The 18,474-nt window shown below is 39.8% G+C and overlaps 1 protein-coding gene across 1 annotated transcript in view; it reads left to right on the plus strand.

Annotated features, from left to right (window-relative positions):
- ak8 (adenylate kinase 8) overlaps nucleotides 1-17,995 on the plus strand; it is a 73,818-nt gene extending 55,823 nt beyond the window's left edge. The window contains exons 6-11 of the mRNA XM_048613385.1: nucleotides 298-379; nucleotides 12,025-12,096; nucleotides 13,580-13,780; nucleotides 17,057-17,188; nucleotides 17,676-17,742; nucleotides 17,923-17,995. Coding sequence (XP_048469342.1) covers nucleotides 298-379; nucleotides 12,025-12,096; nucleotides 13,580-13,780; nucleotides 17,057-17,188; nucleotides 17,676-17,742; nucleotides 17,923-17,995 — 627 coding nt within the window. The remainder of the gene's footprint in view (nucleotides 1-297; nucleotides 380-12,024; nucleotides 12,097-13,579; nucleotides 13,781-17,056; nucleotides 17,189-17,675; nucleotides 17,743-17,922) is intronic.
- The last annotated feature ends 479 nt before the right edge of the window (nucleotides 17,996-18,474 follow it).

Consider the following 18,474-nt stretch of genomic DNA (forward strand, 5'->3'; position numbering starts at 1 on the left):
CATAATATTTTTCTGAATTTGAGGTTAAGATCCTACTATGAGTGAAGCTTAAACTTACTCAAAGCCTATCATTCATAGAGTTAAAAATCAGGCCTTATGTGTAGGGAGCTCTGGATGTGGATGCTATGTGTAGAGTTGGAAAGTTACCAATTTCTTAATTATGAAGCTAAACTAGTGCTATTAACAAAACTATATGGTATATTTGATATTATCCTATGTAGTAAATTCTAACACTGCATACTTCCCTTTCATATCGCTAATTGTAACAATGTGCCCCTTGGTTGTTTTTTGTCTCAGGGTTGGATCCTAGTGGGTTTCCCAAAAACTAGAGAACAGGCACTTGCATTACAAGAAATGGGAATTGCGCCAGAACATGTTGGTAAGTTATCATGGATAAGAATATTAACTAAAAACAAAGTCTTAAAAATTGCACTTAAAAATAGAACAAAATCATCAGATCATTGCACCCTAGAAAAAGAGCTTTAATTCCACATTTTTCTCCCGAATTATTGTTAAAATAACACTATTCCCAGCCAACAACTGGATTCTCCATTAAAATAAAAGCAAAATACTGCTGATGCTGGAACTCTGAAACAAATTCCAAAAACTTCTGGAGAAACTCATCAGGTCTGGCAGCATCTGCAGAGAGAGAAACAGAGCTAGCATTTCGAGTAGAGCTAGCATTTCGAGTTCTGTGTAACTCTTCTTCAGAACTGAAAGGAGTGGGAAAATTAGTTTTGACAGAGATGGTCGTGGGTGAAATGGTAAATAGGCCCAGTGCAAAAGACAAAGGAGTTGTTAATGGTGCTGAAAGAGAAAAAAAGAGATGTAAAATGGATGTAAATTAAGTTGTGAAAAGGAGAGAATGGGTCCTCTCTACTGAGAGCAAAGTAAGCAAAGCACAAATAAGACAAGGCTGTGTGTGGGATGGGGGAATGGAGTGTAACAAAATGTAGGAAAGTAAGAAAAATGTGGGACAGATATCATACAGTCAGGCTCTAAATTTGTGGGAAAAAGTGGATTTCAATATTGATTCCTTGAGACTGTAAAGTGCCTAAGCAGAAAATGGGGTGTTGTCCCTCAAACTTGCATTATTCTTCATTGGAACATTGCAGCAGGCCCAGGACAGAAATGTTAGCATGAGAGCAAGATGGTTTATTGAAATTGGAAGCAACTGGAAGGTTGGGGTCCTTCTTACGGACTGAACGGACGTGTTCTGCAAAGTGGTCACCCAGTTTGCATTTGGTCTTGCCAACATAAAGGAGATCACATTCTGAGTGGAGAATAAGACAGCCTAAATCGAAGAAAGTGCAAATAAAACACTGCTGAATTGCAGTAAAGTGAACTCTACACATTGGGCGTGCAGTGATTGTAATGAGGTCAGCCAGGTGAACCTTATGGAATATGAGTTCACTGATTGGGGCTGTTAACCTGGTCTAATCAGGGAGCTCTGGCTGATAGATATAAACAGGAGTGTCAGAGGTTCAGATCACTCTGAGAGTTGGATCTGTGCTAACTGAGTCAGTGCGAAGTGTTATGCATGTATAAATAAAGGGTGACTTGGTGACAGGATACCGGCCTCTGTGGAGTTATTTATGTGTGGAATTCTGTTTTTTGAGATTAAGTGTGAAGGCAAGCCTAAAAGCAGAAGGTATTTCTGTTTGGGGGTGTGTTGGGTTTTGTTGCGCAATTACATTCTTCTGAGCTCATTACATGGATCAAACACTAAATTTTATTGGCAGGCAGTCATGAAGTTCTATGCCTGGGACCTCCTGGACCTCACTTTCCAGACACCATATTTAAAAGGCACTTCACTCCCAACAACCTAGGCGCATCACTTAACCTCTGGTCATCTTCCAACCATCCCAGAGATGTCTGACACAAGGCCACACTTGAAAAACATCTCCCTCAAGTTTCTCCTGAAGCTTGTTTAGGAGAGAAGGGAACATCTTTTCCCTTGGGATAGCAAAAAGAGGCCTTCCTGATTGATGAAGACAGCCTGGACAGAGATGGCTGCGCAAGTCAGGACTTGTGGGTAGTGCCATAAGTCCAGTGCCATAAGAGAACAAATCATCTGCTATGCTGAGCTAGGGATATACCACCATCTACTCCTTGTTTCTTGTCCCTGAGTGAATGAGAGTTAGTATTGTAAACTTGCCACAGAAACGGACTGTCCCACACAGGTTAGCTGCCAGGTATATCCATCAGATGTCTCATTTACAAGCAACATCTGTCACTTATTGCGACTACCAGGGTAGAACTACTTTCACCACAGACGTATTACCTGTCACACATCTGCCAGGGATCACGCTTAAAACATAAATGGAGCTACAACACATAGCAGCTGACATACTATCACACCATCAGCTCCCTCAGCTTTGTTCACAACTAGGAGAATGCACTCATCTGATGGCTTTCAACCAAAAGTTTTCATAGGATAAAGATACAATAACAAAAGATGGCTTTGAGATTTTTTTAATTTCAAAAATATACTTTATTCTTAAAATATCATCTGTAAGGTTCTAAATCAGCTCTGTACAGTCTTTGCAGAGACAAAAAACAAACAGCACATTGGATTTTTTGACGTTTCTCAGCTTCACTACAGTTGCAGAAACAAGGCATTTTCTACATAGCAGGAAACTATTCATGTTCATTTTGGGAGAGGGTCTGACTGAATGGACCTCTGTTATACTTCGATAGGAAGACCTTAGGCAACAGTCTTTCCCCACTGAGCCTTGGTAGCGGCTGCCTCAACTTTAGTGCGTCCTTCAGCACGTAGTCCTGGACCTTGAAATGTGCCAGTCTACAACAGTCAGTCGAGGTCAACACTTTACACTGGAAAACCGACAAGTTTCAGGTAGACCAAAGAATGTCTTTTCCTGATTTAATGGTCCTCCAGGCACAGTTGATGTTTGTCTTGGTGTGTGTCCAGGATGGACACTCAAAGGTAACTCGGGCACTCATCATATTATGCTTTATTGGTTTTCATCAACTTTTTGATTACAGTGAACCACCTTTCAACTAGAACCTTTTAATTTCTAACTTCCCCCATACTAAGTTCTTCTTACTAGTAGCATACACAGACAATCACAGCCTCTGTAAATTGATGTCTATTTGTATCAATAAGTGCAAGCAACGTATTCATATATCCAAGCTAATGTCTCTTAATGCTTCTATCCTTCAGAAAAAGAACATGCATAGTAAGCACAAACAAGCACTATGGATGTCCTCTATCCGGCTAGGAAACGAAACAGGAGGTTAATGGTGAAAAAGGAGCAAACTAACTTACAATTAGTGCGGTTCAAATGGCTGGTGGAAATAGCCTGAGGGCTGAGGTTCTTGATTTTTTGTCTTGGCTTGGGAGTGGAATCTATAGGTTACGAAGAAAAACATAAAGATTTGTTGATGTCATGTACTGCCATCCATACAAAAGTTTTATTAAGATGTTTGGTGCTTGATTTGCAGCTGGGAGAAGTAGATTGGAGGGTTTTTCACTAGATGGCTGTAAATATTCAACCTCCCCTTTAGCACAGGCACGTTCCTGTTTCTCTCCTGCCAGCTCAACAGCTCGCTCCTCCAAGGAGGTCAGGCTCCTTATGTCAGATTAATCCCCTTCTAGGTCTGAGAATGTTTGTGCTTACTGTGCACGTCTACGGATGCTTACTGTTGGTCCTAGTTCAGGATTTTGTTAAGGTTAACATGCAGGTTCAGTTGGCAGTTAGGAAGGCAAATGCAATGGTAGCATTCATTCTGAGAGGGCTAGAATACAAGAGCAGAAATGTACTGCTGAAGCTGTATAATGCTCTATTCAGACCACATTTGGAATATTGTGAGCAGTTTTGGGCCTTGTGTCTAAAGAAGGATGTGCTGGCCTTGGAGAGAGTCCAGATGATACTTGCAAGAATGATCTAGGAATGAAGTGCTTATCATATGACGAGCAGTTGACATCTCTGGGTCTATACTCAATGAAGTTCAGAAAAATGAGGTGGGATCTCATTGAAACTAACAGAATACTAAGAAGCCTGGATAGTGTAGACATGGAGAAGATATTTCCACTAGTAGGAGAGACTAGGACCTGACACATGGCCTCAGAGTGAAGGAAAGTAAAATGAGGAGGATTTTTCTTCAGACAGAGGGTAGTTAGTCTGTGGAACACATTGCCACAGAAGGCTGAGGAGGCCAAGTTATTGTGTGTATTTGAGACAAAGATAGATTTTTGATTAGTAAGGAGATCAAAGATTACAGGGAGAAGGCAGGGAACAGGGTTGAGAAACATATCAGCCAGGATCAAATGGCAAATAGCCTAATTCTGCTCCTATATCTTATGGTCTATCTGCCATGTCTCACAATTGCTCTGTTTCTTCAGCATCCTCATCGTAAGCATTGGCTTTCTCATCACCTTCATCATTTGAAGAAACAGGTGGCTTCCATCTTTCCCTCTTCTTAGTTCTTGCCTTATTGTTGAGCTTTGCTGTGCATGGCATAGTGACAGTCACCATCCTTAAGACCCTGACCAATAAGTACTGGAGTACTCCTCCTGAGTGGTCCAGGCAACAGAAGCTCATCTTCAGAAGACCAATTTTCTACTCAGTGATGGCCCCAGTAAAGGTATGAGCAGAGTTGTAGCACTGTTCAGCATCAGTCTGAGGCTTGTGCACTGGGATCAATAGCCATGTCTGCTTGTCACCCACAAGCCAACCCTGGAGCGAACATTTGAGGAACCTGGGAGCTGTGCAAATTGTAACCAACGTGACAGCTCGCTGTATAATGGGCACGCAGCTGCAGGAGTTGTTACCTGTGATCACAAAGGAGCTGAATATTGAGAGGGTGAAATTTCTTTCTGTTCAAGAATCTGGCTGGTTAATGTGATTGAACTCTGATTGTCACGTATGCAGTTGAAGACCCCTTGTACCTATGGAAACCCAGCAATGCTGCAAACCCGACAGCTCAGGCACCTTGGGTCCCTGGGTCTGTGGCGACCTGGACAACTATATTGCTTTGTTGTAAAAGTTATCAGTGAATTCACAAATGTGCTTATGGGTTGCTGATTGAGTGATGCAACATGAGTCCACATTTGAAGTTTGAAAGGAGTCACTGTCTAGAAGGTTCAATGCCACTGATCTTGAGGGCCATAATGCCTTACACTGCTTCTTATTCAGTTCACCTGCTCATGTTTCCACCTGAGCACATTTCCCTCAATGGTCCCCTGTCTACATTATCATTTGGGTTCTCCTCTCCAATATCTTCTATTCCACCCCCATCTCCCATCCCAGGTGCTTCCTCCCTCCTGCTTGTCTAACCTTTCCATCTACACCCCTACTAACCCCTTACCTGATGCCCCCAAGCCTCTGGTCTCTCCTTCTGTCACTGGTGCTCTAGGTACTAAAGATCTGCCTGTAATCACAAGGCCTGTTGGCTGGCAATCTAAGGAAGGGCTTCCGCCTGAATGAGGTGTGGACTTCCTGTCTCCAGCCAGTTAATACTCTTCAGAATGTTAAATAACTGCAGCTGCTGTGATTGGAGGGCATGCATTCTCTGCTACCTCTTGGATGGTATCGAGAAAAACCAGGCTGCATGTCACCATTCCCTCACCATCACTGAGTCAGGATCCTGAAACTTCCTCCTTTACAGGACTGTGCGAGTACTTATACTTCATGGACTGCAGCAGTTCAAGAAGGCTCACCACCATCTTCTCAAGGGCAAGTAAGGATGGGCAACAAATGTTGGCCTAATCATCATGCCAAATCCTATTAATGAATATGTTACAAAAACTAGTTAGTGATAGAAATTAAGGGAACTGATTTTGATCACTCTCTTTCTTGACGGTTAGAGAAAAATGCCTTTTTTTAAGAGAGTTTTATGTTCCTTAAGTTGCTGGAGAATGGTATGTTTGTTTTCTTTGTAATCAGCAAGAGTATTGTGCTCAGGTGTATTGCAAATAACAGTTATTAATACACTGTGTTGGAGCTTCAAAGAATTCCTTATTAAATCAGTGCAACATTGCCATCTCCCACCTTAACTATCCTTATGGCTTGTCTGATTATGATCGACCATTTACTGCCAGTTGTACTGAATTTGAAGCCAATTTTGTAGAACTTGTGACTGTCGGGAATTGGCTTAACTCTACCCAAACTGATTTCATTTAGGACCCTTAACAGCTGTCAGAGACTTTCATCCCATCTGTCTGGAGCTGGATTTAAAACCAGGCCAGCGTTAATACTCACAGCATAACTCAGTCTGCTGGACAATTAGTTTATTTGGAGCCTTTCAAACTCTTTCTGTAAAAATCTTTGTTTTAGTTATATGTTAGCATTAAGCTCACTTAATCATTGGGTGAACTTGGTGACACTGTTGCTTTATATGTCAATATCTAAAGGAATTCCAATATAGAAAGAAAGGAATAACCATGCAAAAGCTTTAAATCTACAGGAAGTAAGTAGAAAGGTAGGAGCAGGAGTAGGCCATTTAGCCCCTTAAGCTTTTTAGAGAGACACTGTTGTTTAGAGCTCAGAAGGAATCCATTTGGCCCACTGAGTCTCTTTGTGAACCAATCCAATCAGTTCTTTTTCCTCCACTTTATCCCATAGCTCTGTAAGTTTATTTCCTTCAAGGGGAGATGGTGATGTCATGGTAAGGTCAGTGGACCTTAACCTGGAGGTTAATACTGTAGGTACGTGGGTTCACTATTGCAACTGAACTTTAATAAATTTAATTAAATAATCTGGTATATAAAGCTAGTCTTAGTAATAATTGCCATTGAACTGTCACTGATTGTCATTGTTCTATAATGGCCTTTAGGGAAGGAAATGTGCCATCCTTAATGGTCTGGCCTACGTGTCACTATTGTAGCAATGCAGTTGACTCGTAACTAATCTCTTAAATTCACGATACCAGGTTATACTCCAACAGATTTATTTGAAATCAAGTGGGCCACTTCACCTGACATAGGAGCAGCACTCTGAAAGCTTGTGATTTCAAATAAACCTGTTTGACTATAACCTAGTGTCATGTGACTTCTGACTTTGTCCACTCCAACGCTGGCATCTCCACATCAGTCTCTTAAATGGCAGAGCAAGCCATTCAGTTAAAAGGCAATCAGGCAATCGACCTATTAATTCAGAGACTCTGTTCATATTCTAGGGACCTGGGTTCAAATTCTGCCATGGCAGATGGTGGAAGTTAAAAAAATCTGGAATTAAGAGTCTAACATTGACCATGAAATCATTGCTGATTATTGGGAAAACCCCATCTGGTTCAATAATGTTCTGTAGCGAAGGAAATCTGCTGTTCTTACCTGGTCTGGCCTAAGTGTGACCTGCAATGTGGTTTACTCGTAACTGCCCTCTGGGCAATTAGGGATTGGCACTAAATGCTGCCCTAATCAGCAACGCTCATGTCTCATGGATGACTAAAAAAAATCCAACCCTTTTAGATCCAAAATGGATTACCTCACAGTTGCCTCTATTGAAATCATTTGCTGTGTGAAGTACATGAAAAAATTAACAATCTCCAAGTTGTCTAAGCATGATCAGGGAACACTGAAGTTATAAATATTACATTGTAAGGTTGGATCAGATTGATTCCTTGCCTGCATACCAGTAAGAGCAAACATTTTTTGTAAAGGGTAAGAATACATTATTTTGTTCTCAGACAATTTACACTTTTGTGTTCAGAAAATGTACAACAAAAACAACTGGAAAATATAATGCCATGCCTTGTGATATACAAAAGAATGACCGTAATCATCTTACAGTTAAGTTCTAGATTGAACAGTTCTTATACATATTAGGTAACAATAATAAAATCTGTTATGTTGCAATGGGAGCAAAAAGTAATCTTGACGTAAAACAATTATAAACAGAATTATTTTCTGATCTTGAGCAAAATGTCTTTTCAGCTTGATTTAATAGTTTTAAAACAGTGATGATGCAAATTCTTCTGGTTTGGAAGGACGTGTTAACAATAATTTCCTGCCCTCGTCAAAATAAATTATAGTGTCATAGAGTCACACAGCATGGAACCAGTCCCACCTGCCTGTGCTTGACCCATATCTCTCCAAACCTATACTATTCATGGACTTATTCAAATGTCTTTTAAATGTTGCAACGGTACCTGCATTCACCACTGCTTCTGGCAATTCATTCCACACAAAAACCACACTCTGTGTAAAAGCGTTGCCTCTCATGTCCTTTTTAAAACTTTCTCCTCTCAACTTAAAAATATGCCCCCTAGTTTTGAACTTCCCCACCCTAGGAAAAAGACTCGTATCATTCACTTTATCTACGCCCCTCATGATTTTACAAGCACCAATAAGGTCACCTGTCAACCTCCTTCACTCCTGTGAAAAAATCTCAGCCTTTCCCATCTATTTTTATATCTCAAACCCTCCATTCCCAGCAACATCCTGGGAAATCTTTTCTGAGCCCTTTCCAGTTTAACAATATCCTTCATGTAACAGGATGACCAGAACTGCACACAGTACTCCAGAACAGGCCTCACCAATGTCCTGTAAACCTCAACATGACATCCCAACTCCTTTACTGAAAGAAAAATCGAAAGAATTGGGGATACTGTAAATCAGGAACAAAAACAGAAGTTGCTGGGAAACTTCAGCAGTTCTGGCAGCATCTGTGAAGAAAAAAACACAGTTAATGTTTCGGAGCTGGTGACCCTTCCTCAGAACTGATGGTAGCTGGGAAAATGTTGGCTTATATGCAGAAAATAGGGAGGGGGATGGGGTAGGAAGTAAATGATAGGATAGAGCCTGAAGAGAAAGAAGAGCAATTGGATAGACAAAGGAGTTGATAACGATCTGGCTGGGAGGGTGAATAGCTATTAATGGGGACTGTTAGTGACTAACAATAGGTAGTGTGTAATGGCAGGCTGTGTGATTACAAGGCCTGGTATGTGGGATGGGGAGCTAAGACATGGGAGAGTTTAGGCCTTAAAATTATTGAACTCAACTCTGACTCTGGAGGCCTGCAGGGTCCCCAAATGGAAAATGAGGTGTTATTCTTCCAGCTTGCGTTGAGCTTCGCTGAAACACTGCAGCAAGCCAGAGACAGAGATGTTGGCCAGGGAACAGGGTGGTGTGTTAAAGTGGCAGGCAACAGGTAGTTCAGGATCTTTTTTGCGAGCAGAACGTAGATGTTCTGCGCTTTGTTTCCCCAATGTAGAGGAGACCACATTGTGTGCAGCGAATGCAGGAGACTAAACCTTTAAGCCCACTAAAATATTCTTGGGAAATAAGTGATGCCAAAACCAATGTCATTTAGAGCTTTGACCCAATGCACCCAATTTTTAAAAAATTTTAAAAATTTGTTCATGGGATGTGGGTATCATTGACATGGCCAGTGTTTATTGCCCAGAGGGCAGTTAAGAGTCAACCACATTGGTCTGGGTCTGGAGTCATACGTAGCCAGATCAGGTAAGAATAGCAGTTTTCCCTCCCTAAAGGACATTAATGAACCAGATGGACTTTCACATCAATCAACATGGTTGCCATTAGATGAACTTCTTACTCCAGATTTCCACTGAATTCAAGTTTCTATGATCTAATTGGAACCTGTGTTCTCAGAACAATGGTCTGGGGTTCTGGATTACTAACCTTGAGACATTACCGTTATGCCATCACCAATTCTAGATTTCCTTCTGGTTTGGACTTCAGTCCTTTCAACAATGATAGCATTCAAATACACAGAAGCATGTAATATAGCATTAACAAACCTGCAGGTACTGTATAATTCATAAAGTAGAATATATATTATAATTCACTGCAAATTGAAATTTGGAAATACTATGAATGTCTGAGTGCAGGCTAAAGGCAACAGTTCAGAGTAAGGATTCTATTGACCTTTTGATAATACTGGAGACTATCTGCTAAAATCAATTATCATGAGTTGAATTTTTCCAGAAATCAACTAAGTGGCAATTTTGCTGAGGTTCATGGAGCATTACTTGCTGTGATCCTGAATGCGTTTCCACACACTATTCTCTGCAAGTTGCCTCATTATCTATGCACCATGTCTCTGTGGCACCTTGGTCGTGCTGTCTTTCCGCTTGCCAAAGGCAGAGGTACTCACCAGTGCTGGGACGTCCCTGGACTCCTGGTGCCAGCTCTATTTTTAAAGCCAAGCCTTACACCCAATCAAGTAATGCCAACCAGGAGTTGCCCTTCACTGTGCATAATGGAAAGGGAACCAAAAAAAATGCTTCTCAGAACACACAAGTGGTACAGCTTCATTGCATGTACAAGTGTACATTAATATATTGCTGTTTGAAAACAAAGTTACTCAGCTTAACTGTCCTTAGCGTCATTGTATCTTAGACCCCTGTCAAAGTGAGTGCTATTGTTTCCCCAGTGCCTCATGGAACCATCACAAAATGGAAAGCCTTCAAACAATTGGAAATATTTACTTTTATTCAGCAACACCAAACATGAAGAAAGAAACAATCAAAAACTTCTGGGAACAAATAGGCTCTGCTTGACTTTTGAGCTGCAACAGATATACAGTCAGAGTGATCACTGCACCCAGTTCACGTCTATTGGATGTATTCATATACTAGTGTTTTCACATGTCATGTCTGGCTTCGTGAGCCTAATTCTGCAGGTGTTGTTCCTCCTGCCCAATGCCCTTACCTTCCTCATCGGAAGACTGCTGCCACTTTCTTAATTTTTTTAGAGTCACATCGCATCCTCTAGGAGACGGTAAGGACTGCACATGCTGGAAGCCAGAGTCAATAAACGCAGAGCTGGACAAACACAGCAGGTCAGACAGCATTAGAGGAGCAGGAAAGTCAACATTTCAGGCCGAGTCCTGACAAAGGGTTTTGGCCCAAAACATTGACTTTCCTGCTCCTTTGATGCTGTCTGACCTGCTGTGTTTGTCCAGCTCCATGCTTATTGACTCCATAATATCCTGTTTTATTCTGCTGCAGTTGTGCAGTGTTCACCCCCTTGATGGTTAAAACATTATTTAGCGACCACTAAGTGCTCAAATTTTCCAAAGTATACTGACGTAAGTTGATGTACTCTGAATGCTGCAACAAGTTATTTATTATTCATGTAGAATGCAACAGTAGAGTGGATCCATTGGATCTCCTAGCCATTAAAATCTAGAAACTTGTTGGCATCACACTTACTTGACAGGTATTAAATAAGTGTTTGATTTGCCAGCAGCGTGTGTGTACACGTCAGCTGAAGTGCCCCACACATGACATAGGTCAAAGCTCCATTATAGACCTCCAGGACCCATCTGGGACTGACAGATACTTTGAATGAGAGAACAGAAAGCCTAACAATTTTTTATTTTTTCTACTTCTTTTCTGCTTTTTATTCTTTTGGATTCAAGGCCAGCCTAGAATCCATACATCTTTTTCCCAACTCACCTATAGTTAATTTTTTAGAATGAGACAGAAACTAAAGACACCTTTTTCAATAGAAGGAAAACATCCGTGTGTCCAATTGAATATTTGCGTGCAAAGCCTGTTAAGGGCAATGCTAACATCAAAAAGTGAGGGGAGCATTAGGGAGAGAGGGAGGGGACTAAATCAAAATGGAATTGGAAGGGGAAATAAAGCACTGTGTCCCCTGGAGGGCTCTCCTCTCTCTAACAAATTTTTTATGCTTTCTTCCTGAAATTGGACCTGCTGTTCATATGTAAGGACGCCAGACGCACTAGCCACCAGCATAAAATAGCTATGGAGATGGTGATGATGTAATTCAGGCAGGACGTTGGTGGGTAAGGCATTTAGCTGATTTTAACCGACAATCACCCAGATTTTGCTGGCTGGCTTATATTAAAATTGCCCCAATTGCAAAACATAACTTCCTGTGTTTATCTTGTATCTGTAAAATGCCTGGGAAGATGGTATAATGACTTACATAATGTATAAGGTCTCAATTCACCTTGAAGGTGCTGTAGTTCTGATATTTTCAAGCTAAGTTCAGTATGGTTTCCACTCAATAAATGATCCCATTGTAACTGTACAATTATACATTAACTGCATCTTTTCCATCCATAGTTATACTCGATGCTCCTGATACCGTGTTAATTGAGAGGAATCTTGAGAAAAGGATTGACATGACTACAGGAGGTATGATACTTTATTTATAAACTAACTCTTTATCAGAATTACACCTTATATTAGTTTATAACTAGCTCCATTTCTCGTCTTACACTCTACACATTTTTAACTTAAGTATCTTAATGATTAAAACAGTAATTTTCCAAAACAGGAAGCAAGTCATTTAATTATGCTTCTTCTTTGATGTGGTTCTTGCATATTGTGGTTAATAGGATATCCAGAGGTATCCTTGTAGAAATATTTTGAGGAATGTTTAAACTGCATGCATCTTCTAGGGAGAACAAAAACTATGCTATTTTGAATGCATAACAATACACTCATCTCATTTGTTTGTCCTTTGGGAAGGAGGAGACTTAAAAATACTAAAACTGTGGTATGCAACAGAAAAAAGTTAAAATAAAGGGCTTACATTTATATAGCATCATCCACATCCTTTATAGCATCAATCATATCCTTTAGAAGTGGTGTAATCTGGGCAGCCAATTGTCACACAGCAAGATACCAAAGCTGCAATGTGATAAAGGGATCAGATAAATTTTGAATTCCCCTTTAAATCCTTCGGCCCAATTTCAGTTCTGCCCATAGTATTAGTCAATTCAGGAAAGTCATTCTTTGTGATAGAACTGTTATGCTTTCTTGGATTCAACAGCAATCACTCCTCGAACTTTATTCACTGCCTCACCTTCATGGTGTAGCAATGAAACTCCACTGCTGTTCGGTTGCAATCCAATCAGTTCTGAAATAGATGACACTTCACTTGCAACAAGTGGTCTTTCCTCTCCTGCAGTTTTATCCTGAGGTTACCGTGAGGTTCTAACCATTGTTTTCTCCTGTCCTTATTCACACTGTGTCCTACAACTCCATAGATAGCTATAGATTTATCATTTTTTAATGAGCATGTCAGTCATTCTTTACCAATATATTTATTACAAATATAATACATTTATTTTGGTCCTCAATTTTTAAATTCATTTCTGTGCGTTTTCCATATTGAAAGTATAGAAGTTAATTTCTCTTGTATAATAAATCCATAATAAAATTAAAATAAAGTGTTTTCCAATAATTTTTTTGAAACTTGTATTATAAATGCACAGTTCTGGATATCGCAAACATTTTTAATTACAATCTCCTTAGGTAACGAGATAAAATATTGTTCTGCAATGATCTTCTAGTACTTTTGTCAACCTTACCAATTATTCATTCGTTTTAAATCATCCTGCATAATTACCATTATCAACTGGCCTAAATATACTTTCCCTATCAGTGACTAAGATGTTCAAATTTTAGCTAGATAATTGTCAGTGTTGTTGATTACTGAATAAAAATAGATACTGATGCATCTTGATTAGTCCGTAAGTAATTGCAACTATTGAAGTGGGTTTTTATTCTTTATGTTGTCTAGATTACTGTTCCTTCAAAGAGAGTAGTTTATATTTCATATTGTGCTTCACCATTCCATTCTTTAAATTTAACCTTTATCTGTATACTTTAGAAATATATCATACAACCTTCAACTGGCCAACCTCCAGCAAAATACGAAAGCGCCTAGTGAAACCTGGTGGAACCTCAGAGGAAGAAACTGCAAAGAGATTATTAGAATACCGCAGAGTGATTCATGGGGTACTGAATAGCTACAGTAAAAAATACCATATTATTAATGCGGATCAGCCCAGTGTTGATGTCTTTTCGCAGAGTAAGTAATATTCCATCAACAACCTTTCGCAGGAAAATCTAGTAAAAGTAACATTTGTATAGCTGTGAACTTGTGTTTTGAAGCTGAAATCATGAGTGGAACAGTTGACTATCGTTTTATTGATTTGAAATCCAATTCAAACTAAGGAGAAAGAACTCACCAATATATGTTTTATGAAAAGTTCTCAAATGAAAATAATATTGGGATTGCATTATATTCCATATGAATTTCCTAATAAACATAAGTTTATGACCAACTATTCACCTCCAGCAATCATACAGATGTCCAAATGATTTGTTTTATGTATCTACCATTTACTGCAATGGTGCATGAGGGGGACCATTGACAACCACATTTTCCAACATAAAATAAACTATAGCAAGTTATGAATGTTTTCAGAAAGGAAAGGGACACTTACTCCCTTTTGGTTTATTCCGCAACAGTACAACCAATCAAAACTCGTATGTAGTTGAGTGGGCAGAAAGTGAGAAAGAGAAGGAGAGTCAATTCAGTCTGGCACTGCACTTCAGTATTGCAATCTACTGTTCTGTCACTCCAGTTATTGTGTTGGATAAAGTACATAAATAGCGTAATAGTGGTGAAAGTTCCAAAGGTGAAAATTAAATGTGTGATTGTATATATTAATATCTGCAGCTTCTCCATTTTGATTACTTTTATTTACCTATTCAGTTATTAAAAAGGAAATCAATAAACGAGCTATCAGCTATCAGGGCTGAGCTTTGCAGTCCTACCAGATCCAGCTGTGAATGGTGGTGGACAATCAAACGACTAATGGTAGTGATAGCTCCACAAATATTTCCATCTTCAATGATGGGGGAGACCAGCACTTAAGTGCAAAAGATAAGGCTGAAGTTTTCGCATCCATCTTTGGCCAGAAATGCCATGGGATGATCCATCTCCTACTTCTTCTGAGATCTCCAGCATCACAGATGCCAGTCTTCAACCAATTCGATTCACTCCATATGATATCAAGGAAGAATTGAAGAAACTTAATTCGGCGAAGGCTATGAGCCTTGACAATATTCAAACATAATACTGTACTGTTATGCCCCAGAACTAGTTATGTTCCTAGCCAATCTGTACAAGTACAGTTACAACACAAGCATTCACTGGACAATGTGGATAATTGATCAGGCATGTCCTGTGCGCAGAAAGCAGCTCTATTACTGCCCTATCATTCTACTGTCAATCATCAGCAAAGTAATGGAAGGGGTATCGAGAGGCTGTGAAGCAGTACTTGCAAAGTAATAACCTGCTCACGACTGCTCAGTTTGAGTTCTGCCATGGCTGCTTGGCTCTTGACCTCATTGTAACTTCAGTCCAAACATGGACAAAAGATCTGAACTCCAGAGGTGAGATGATTGATTTCACTTAATATCAATACAGCACTCAACCAAGTATGCGTCAAGGAGACCTGGCAAAACTGGAGTGAATGAAAATCAGGGAAACTCTCAGCTGATCAGATTCATACTTAGCACAAAAGCAGATGGTTGTAATTTTTGAAAGGCCAGTCATCTCAGCCCTAGAGTGTCAATGAAGAGATTTCTTGGACTAGTGTCCCTCCATCATAAGGTGAGAAGTGGAGATGTGTGCTGATGGTTGCAAGATGTTCAGCAGCATTTGTGTTTCCGCAGATACTGAAGCAGCCAATGTCTGTATGCAGCATTTGTGCTACACTAAGTCCAGTGCAATGACCAGAGAAATTACCCTTTGGCATTCAGAATCCCCAACTTTCAACAGCCTGGGAGTTATCATTGACCAGAAATTGAGCTGGACTAGCCATATAGTTACTGTGGCTATAAGATCGAGTTAGAGATTAGGAATTCTGGAATGTCTGTTCACCAACTACAAGGCACAAGTCAGGATTATGATGGAATATTCACAATTTTCATGGATGTGTGCAGTTCCAACAACACTGAGAGGTTTGACACCCTCCTGGACAAAGTAACCTGTTGATTGGCACCCCATCCACAACTTTGAACATCCACTCTCTTTACCGCTGATGCAGTGGCAGCAGTGTGTACTATCTGCAAGATGCATTGCAGTAGCTCACCAAAGCTCCTCCGATAGCACCTTCCAAACCCGTGGTCTTTGTCACATGGGACAGGAGCAACAAATGCACAGGAACACCACTACATTCAAACTGTCATCCAAGCCACACACCATCCTGACTTGGAACTATGTCACCATTCCTTAACTGTCACTGGAACAAAATCCTGGATCTTTCTGCCTAAGATTGCATTGGGCAACCCTATACCCTAAGAGTGCTCATGTTCAAGAAGGCAACTCACCATCATCTTCTCCAGAGAAATTAGGGATGTCTAATAAAGGCTGGCTTGACCAATAGCACCCACATTCTCTTGAATTAATCAAGAAGAGAACTGCCAGCACTGAAGCAGTATGTAAATGCAACTGATTGTGAACCTTGTTTCTTTATGGGTGTCTTACCACTTCCTTATTGTTCACAGACATCACATTACTGCAGTGCCAAGCTTTATATTCACAAGTCAAAACAATTCTGCTGAATAAAGTCATGAAAATTTTATGTTGCATTTCATTAATTTCAGACTTGTTTTTCAGCACAAATGATTATCGTAATTTGCAGCCGTTAGTGGAAGAAGAGAAATGTGTACATACTGATTCATTTTTTCAGGATAGTTTCACATGTTCCATTACCAAGCCAGAATACATGAAGTTTGCCTTATATTCTGATTTGTTGAATTCACTGTTCCCTTGGGTTTGCAAGAAAGCTGTGTTTGTCTCGTGCAAAAGAAACCAGAAAACGGACAATATATAGTGAAGCTATTTGATTTTTAATAAAAATTAATGTAAATTTCAATATTTAAAATCTGTGCAGCAATATAGTTTGATTTAAGTGTATATTATTTTTCTGTTAAAAAACTAAGGGCACAATTGTCTGTTGATATATATATGTAATTGTTTGTATTTTGTACAATTAAATTAGCTGAAAATTTTATAAAACATTAAAATTCCTCTTGAATTTGATTTATTAAAAGCTTGGAACAGGCTATTCATGCATTGCAATTTTTATACATTTTTCAACTGTGAAAGAAAATCAGCAGGGAATAATTACATCTAATTACTCCGCAGTTAATTAATACAAATGGGGCGGGGGAATCCCCTGCAAATGGGGCTTAACAATATTCATACTGTATGCATTTGCTTTCCTCTAAGTATTATTAGTGCTCAGGATCTCTGCTAAGTTTTTTAAAAAAACGTTTCCACTCTACACAGCTTTAAGCCATGTCCAAAGTCGACATCGATCCAACGCCCCCTACACGCCAAGAATTATTCTTCACGGTCCCCCTGGCAGTGGCAGGAGCCTGCAGGCAGCACTGATTGCCGAAAAATATGGGATTGTTAACGGTGAGCACTAACTCAGTGGACTTTTTGTCTTTATTGAACTTCTGTCTTTGTCTTGTATATTCTGCAGTACAACAGCAGTACATTTGAAACTTTACAGTCTGGCAGTAAATATGTGGTAAATCCATGGCCTATTGTGGCTTGTTTCTATTATAGTTTTGCCTCTGGAGGTACCCAAACATACAACATATAAACGTGGCTGCAAGGTCAGTACTTCCATGTTTGATACTTTGGTGACTTGTCATAAATATACCTTTTATATTTCTACTGAAATGGAAATCGAATTTTTGAGCAGAATCAGACTCTCATAGGTTTATGTGATGCCGCAACCAAAATGGCACACCTTATCTGTTTTTGGCTGCCCTGCTTCGAATTGTCAGAATTTGTTCTTTTTACTGTCAAATGATTATCTTTGTCTACCTCACTGTGTCAATCTATATATTCTTATGGTTTCATTGTTTTTCTTTTCCTAAGTGCCTTCCTCCACTAGGAGGGCAGATGGTCTATTGCTCAGAAAATCTGAGTGCTGTCAAAGCCACCTTTGGTCGAATTATCAGGTGATTTGCCCAGGGGTAACAGGATCTCTGAGGCAGAGCACTTTTCACTTTTATGCATCTTGTAGTGCAACTGTTTTTCAGCAGACTACCAGACTGATTCTCCAGATAGATGCACAGTGTTGGAGATAATTGTCAATGAGTTCCAATGTGTAAGAAACTTTATTTTTCTTCATTGCTCAGGTATGAAAAGATTGGTAACAGCCTGTATTTGCAAGTAGCCACAGTTGTCATCAAACATTCTTGGGGACAATAACTTTGAAACACCCATAGCAAAATTGATTATAGTGCAGCTACTTAATATAACATGCTTAGTAGAACAAGAATCCTTTTTGTTGGTTTAGATGGATGTTAACAATCCCATGGCACTATTTTAAAACAGAAAGACAATTATGGTGAGGTTGTCAACAAACTTTTGATTTTTGCAATGTGAACAGTGGAGTAGCATGAACCGTGCAGTAAAATGGAACATGTTTGCAGCTCACTTTCAATCTCTTTGTTGCCACAAGTTCCTGAGGTTTTCTTTTTCGTAACAGAAGTGACATGTGTATTTAAGACAACAAGGTGCAGGGCTGGATGAACACAGCAGGCCAAGCAGCATCATAGGAGCAGAGAGGCTGACGTTTCGGGCCTAGACCCTTCATCAGAAAAGGGGGAGGGGAAGGGGGTTTTGAAATAAATAGGGAGAGAGTGGGAGGCGGAAAGAAGAGGGATAGAGGAGAGGATAGGTGGAGA

Source organism: Rhincodon typus, chromosome 28, assembly GCF_021869965.1.
Source record: "Rhincodon typus isolate 14 chromosome 28, sRhiTyp1.1, whole genome shotgun sequence".
In the NCBI taxonomy this organism is placed as follows: domain Eukaryota; kingdom Metazoa; phylum Chordata; class Chondrichthyes; order Orectolobiformes; family Rhincodontidae; genus Rhincodon; species Rhincodon typus.